At 38.7% G+C, this 6207-nt stretch overlaps 1 protein-coding gene across 1 annotated transcript; it reads right to left on the bottom strand.

Moving 5' to 3' along the window:
- Positions 1-528: 528 nt before the first annotated feature.
- On the bottom strand, positions 529-993 carry LOC149146109 (uncharacterized). Its single transcript, XM_089452660.1, has one exon. The coding sequence runs from the start codon at positions 991-993 to the stop codon at positions 529-531; it is 465 nt and encodes a 154-aa protein (XP_089308786.1).
- Between the last annotated feature and the right edge of the window lie 5214 nt (positions 994-6207).

Raw genomic sequence — 6207 nt, 5'->3', positions numbered from 1 at the left:
CCCCTTATTTATATTGTTGTGCCCCTATTACCCCCATATTGTTATTTCTGTGCCCCATAGAATCCCTCTATTGTTATTTTTGTGGCTTTATATTATTATTATTAGGTCGGCTGGATTATATTGTGACTCCTTAGACTCCTATATATAGAAAGGAGGTTTTGTCATTTGTATCATCCAAGAATTGTTCATTTATGTAATGTAAAGGAGGTTGCCCCCTCGAAGAGGCTGAATTCTAAGGCGTTGATCTATCTTTTCTATCTTTTCTTGAGTTGGTTTCATAACATTCATGGTCCTTGAACTAATGTTAAAACAAATTTGTAACAAAAACCCATTTTAAAACCATATAATAAAATTGAACCTGATAGCGACTTGCTCACTGGGCAGAGGAGGTTGACCGACCAAACCCAATGACCACATCGCTGACCCACACATCATTGATGACGATAGAATGATCCTAACGATGAACTAATGAGATCCTCTTGGATCAATCCTATCCACTTGAATTCTTTTGGACCACAAAAGTTTGATTTAAGCAGATATCAGGTGATGGTATAGTTCCCTCACTTTTCCGACTTCTATCCACCTCGCCTTGCTCGGATTCATGCCCTTGAATCCTATGTGAATGTATTCAACATCTCCAAGCCTTGAAGATCGAATCTTCCTGTCCAAGATGATATCTTCCTGCAACTCATTCATATACTCAGGTGCCAAATCATCGATAGTTGGAATCTGTGTATCTTCCTTGGGATCCATGATCATCGCAGGTTCATAAAATTTCATATTTTCCACATCTACAACTGAGTAAGTTTGCATGTAAGGAGGTAAATTTAATTGAAAAGCATTAAATCCAATCTTTTCCATAATCTTGAAAGGGCCATACCTGATGGGTTTCAGTTTCTTACCTTCTCCTTTGAACTTGTCTTTACTACTATACAACCATACCTGATCACCGACTTGAAAATGATCATCGACTCGATGCTTGTCATTGCACATTTTATACTTGGCCTAAATCTTCTCTAACTAATCCTACACTGTTGTATGCATCTATTGTATCCCACAATTTAGGATGTTTACTGCAATACCATCAGAGAATATGTATGATTGTCCTGTTCACCACTTCAGTTTGTCCATTGGTTTGTGGATGAAAAACTATGCTCTTCTTGTTTCAGGTGAAAGCACCTTAGGGCTTTGGGTTAGAACCCCAATAGAGCAGAAGCAAACTACAACAAGAAATACTCATACAACTCAGTCAAGATGCTTATATTATCAAACTACGTAAGAGTCACCGTACCCAGATTTCCTTCATTCGAGTAGGTCCCACAGGGTTCAAACACTCTACAACTCCTGATGTTCTTCAAACCTGAAAATCATTCAATTCGAACATACATAGCAATATAGAAGTAAACCATATTCATGAAATTAACTTTATATCATATAAATAATGATTGATCATACATCAAAACGACATTCATGTATGAATTAAAATGTAATTTGATGCATAAACATAGTTAATTTCGGAAACGAGACAACATTTATTTTATTGCAGTAAGCTATAAATAACATGGAGAGAATTCACCTGAGTATTTCTCTGGCTCCAAGAAAAACCGTCCTCTCGATTCATCCTATCCCAGCCTTCAACAATCTTCTTCCATCACCAACACCATGATATCTCAAGCAAAAGGAAGGATATCTATAATCAAGGAAACAAGGGTTTCTTGAAGCTTGGAGAAGTGCATGAGGCACAGGGATTCATTAGACTCAGTCAGGGATAATCTCAGTATAATAACTCTATCTCTTCTCCTCCTTAAGGCCTTCGCATAGATGTATATTTATACCTCTCCCAATTAGCTTTTAAGTTGGGAAACAATTGGGCCACGGACAATAGGAGGTAATCAATAGGTAAAACCCATGAACTCCACCAAAAATTAAGGAATTTTTTTTTTTTGAAGTGTTTTAATACATATACGTGGGTTTGGTATTGACTGACCCGCATGTACACACTTTTAGCTCAGGGAAAAGTAGCGTACAAGGAATAAAACACTATTTTTTATATATTTGTACCAGGTTTGGAAGGAGGGGTTGCCCTAGGCCATAAAAAAAGCATCACATATACCAAGAGTGGTAAATGGTGCTATAATAGATGCCCCCTAATATATGACGTTAGAAGGGGTACATGATGGCCAAAATATATTAAGTGTATGGAAAGAATCATGCCGATATTGAGAAGGACTTCACCAGAATTCAGCCCGCCAAGCCATCAAAAGAGATCAGAAAGAAACTGTTGTCTGAGGCAGGCATGCCCATGCTCAGAGAAAGCAAATCATGTCCACATATCAAGTACAAGTGGATCCAATATGTATACTAGTATAAAGGAACTGAAAGTACATAATGGATCATATGATCATGATCGAAAAATTACATGTCTGAATATCACATATAAGAAGACGATCAATGATGCTGAAGGATGAAGCTAATAATTGATGTCAAAAGATGATCCCAATATTACAAAATGAACATGATGGAATAAGATGATACTACATCGCAACTCAGATGTTAGCATATAAGTTGTCGTTGTGAACAACTGCAACATATAAGGTGGATGGTGTCAATTAGCAGCAACATGAGCAACTGACAAGTGAACCAAAACATGCTGATACAACCTGAGGTCTTCACCGACTGCTGCAGTACATTTCTACACAATGGGAATGAATGATTTGAGGTTAACCACGTAAGAAATCGTTTGATTACCGATCATTGATGTATACCGTTAACAAATGCAAGACTACCCACCAATAATGATAATGAGAGTCAAGGTACACTGTACATTCTAACAAGTGTGAATGAATGAGTTGAAGTCGAACACTTGAAAGAATCTATCAATCAAGATGACAATTATGTTTTCCCACTATCGATGGCGAAGGAATCTACCACTGATGACTGGAAACCCCAAGGTACTGCCAAATGGACTCTAGATCTTTCTCCTAGAGCAAATGAGCTATCGTCGATAGGAAAAGATCCGCTAGAAGGAATGAATTAAGGCATCCTTCATCAATCTAGCACGAGTGTAACCCGTAGGCCAATAATGTGGAAGGAATGAAACGAAAAAGATGTAGTAACCCAACCGAATCATGTTTCCAGCATACACAAGATGTAGCTAGCGCATGATACAAACCCTTTGAACCAACCAATAATGAAAGCTAACACAGAGGCAAGGAATCCACCAATAGGGTCAAATGGAAACCAAGGCATTGCAATAATCCCAATGTTTGATAATGAAAGCTGATGTCAAACACAAGGGAAACCACTCAGTGAAAGACCCATGATATTGATCAATGCTGAGTACAAGGTGACCTATCAATAATTAAAATAGGGCCAGGGTGCGGCTCTAGATATACCCTCAGAGCAATTTGTCATAGTCGATAAGGACAAGACCCACTAGCAAGAAGTCAATGAAGACCTTCTCAAACCAGCACGAGAAAAGGACCAATATAACTGATGTGATGACAAACATGACACTAACAACTAGGGATGGGCAACTGAAAAATAGGTCAAAAGACACCGCAGAGAGGCCGACTCAGGTTTACTTCCCTTGAAAAAAAGCACGACTCAATGATGACCATATGGCAGCATATAATAACTATGTATATGTTTTTCATGTAAGAGGCATAAGCAAACTCTCCATATGATTGGAAGGGGTAACCAATCAGAGGAGTATTGACTCAATAACAAGGTTAAGGTGCTCCTAAGTCAAAATCAATGCCACCCAAGTGGAGGAGAGACTTTCTTTTGAGTGCTTTGTTCAAGGGCAACATGACTGACTCTAGCTGCCAACAAAATATGGAAATGTCATCCCGTTCCCTCTCTTTTTGGAATATATAAATTTTTTGTCTTTTTATTTAGGCTGGAAAAAGAAAAAAAAAATGCCATAGTACAGTGGAAAGAACAAGTGTCAAAGAAACAGATGATCTAGTTCCCGGGAGGGGAACATTCCTATGCTCAATGTAGGGAGACAAAAATGGTCAAGGACACTCAAAGGGATGCTCTTTCCATGGGTAAAGTCAAGTTACAGAAGCTAAGTGATTTCATGGTTGACTTTGCAGAAGACGTGGTCAAATAAGTGGCTTAAACATGAGTCCAAGTGAAGTTGGCTCAAGGCCAAAAGGTGCAAATAGTGAAAATGCAATTCAACAGTACAACTCAACACAAAGTAGCCTCTAGGGTATAAGGCTAGAAATTAGCACAGAAGAAAAGAGAATGTGTCTTCAATGCATCAGTCATGGCGGGACTAAAGAGGACTCCCGAGCCTACTCAGTGTAGCAGCATGGGCAACCAATTTCAGTGAGGTTCTAACTAAGATGCCCATGTAAAGGATGGCTCTACCATCGCATCATGATTTCAAAACCGGCGAGTGAAAATGATTTTCTAACCAAGATATGATGGGGTTGACCCTATGGCTAATGTATCGCTGAATGGAGGCTAGTATGCAAGATGCAGCAAAAAATGGTTTTCCCTAACCTAAATGCCAGTGAGAGAACGATACCTGTCATGACGGTCAGCGATCATGGGATTGAAACAACATCTCGTAGAAGTATCCAAAATTTCCTGTAAAAACAACCCACTCTCGACAATCCAAGCCCACATGTCAAAAAATCCATGAGACAAAAATCAATTTTTGAAAAAATATTTTGCAATTTCAAAGTTATATAATGATTTTTGGACTCACAGTTTTTTCATTTTTGTTTGGAGCAAAGAGGGAGAAAATCTAACCAAGCTTTCCTCTAAACAATTGGACCGTTCAAAACACCCCAAAGTCTCCAGGTAATCCTCAAATCCTACTTGTAATGCTTTATGATAGTTTATAAAAGTTTTTTCAAATTTTTGACTATGGGAAACTATGCCCAAAAATTCAACTCTGCGTACACATGGGTTGGATGTGAGTAACCCGCATATACGATTTCCCTACATGTGATTGTGTGTAAAGGTAACCTGCGTGTACATGAGTTAAAGTTTTAACATATAAATTAGCGGTTGAAACTTCAATTTTTTGCAGAATGACTATCACTTGGAGGGAAAGAGAGCATACCACTATAGATAATGAGGTAATGAATGACCAAAATGCATTGGATGCTCTAAGAGGCTATGGCTTACTCAAATTATTTAAAATGCCAAATATGAAAGCCAATACACACTTGCTAGAACTTTTGATCCACTACTAGAGCATAGAGAACAACGTTTTCATGATCAACCAGATGCCTCTATGGATTGATGTTGAAGATATCTATTTCATTACTGGTCTCTCCCAAAGAGGGGAGGTCGTGCATTCGACAGGCAGGACGAAAAGTAGTCTTTCAGTGGAAGACTATGTCTGTATATATTGTCTTGGACATCCAAAGAAGATTACAAGTCAAATTCCAATCAAACATGTGGAAAGTCTATCCTTGAGGATTTTTCTATTTACCATTGCACGGGTAAATGGGTCAGCTTCCCTGCATCAGGTATCACAAGTATTTATGAGCCTGGCAGTGGAATGTCTTACCACAGTATTTGACTAGTGCACGCCTCTTCTAACTAACATGAAGAGTCAATTTACCTCTTTACAGAAGGGTCAAACGAAGAATTTTGGCTATGGAACGATCTTGTTTTAATTCTTCTTTGAGAAGGTACCTGGGCTACGTCCCAAAGTATCAATGTCCATCAGTAGCCCTAGAGATCCACGAATGGGTAGATGGGTGGACCTGATGAAGCACCTCGGGGGTGGTGACGTGCCTAGAATGACCTTTGATGATGAGTTTTTAACTTGGTGGGATCAACAGATCATCGCAGTCAATGACTACCCATATGTCGGCATGGATTTCCGAGGAGATCCAGACTTAATGTTACCACCAAATGTGACATGGGGAGACATAGGTAACAATTTTTAAGTTTTTGTGAGTTTTTAAAGTTTTTTTGGATTTTTTAGTATGAAATAAACTTAGAAAAAATATTTTTGATGAGACAAAATACTAACATAATATAATGACCATGTTCCAGATGTGGGTCCAGTGAGACTTGATGGATTTTCGAGGCACAGGCGTCGTAGAAGAGGGGTCGAAGAGGCAGTAGCTGAGATAGAGAGAGTCGTTTATTCTATTTAGAGAAACTTGGTGAGACTAACTCACCAGGTACCTATGATAGCTATAGAGGATCTGCCTGAGGAGATGCAGCATC

Source organism: Pinus tabuliformis, chromosome X (assembly GCF_031772625.1).
Source record: "Pinus tabuliformis cultivar Carrire ecotype Pingquan chromosome X, CPIR1, whole genome shotgun sequence".
NCBI classification, from domain to species: Eukaryota; Viridiplantae; Streptophyta; class Pinopsida; order Pinales; family Pinaceae; genus Pinus; species Pinus tabuliformis.
This window is presented reverse-complemented; position numbering and strand designations above follow the sequence as displayed.

What these genes read in the sequence shown, in the direction of transcription:
- LOC149146109 (XM_089452660.1), bottom strand. Translation starts at nt 993, where the DNA reads ATGTGCAATGACAAGCATCGAGTCGATGATCATTTTCAAGTCGGTGAT.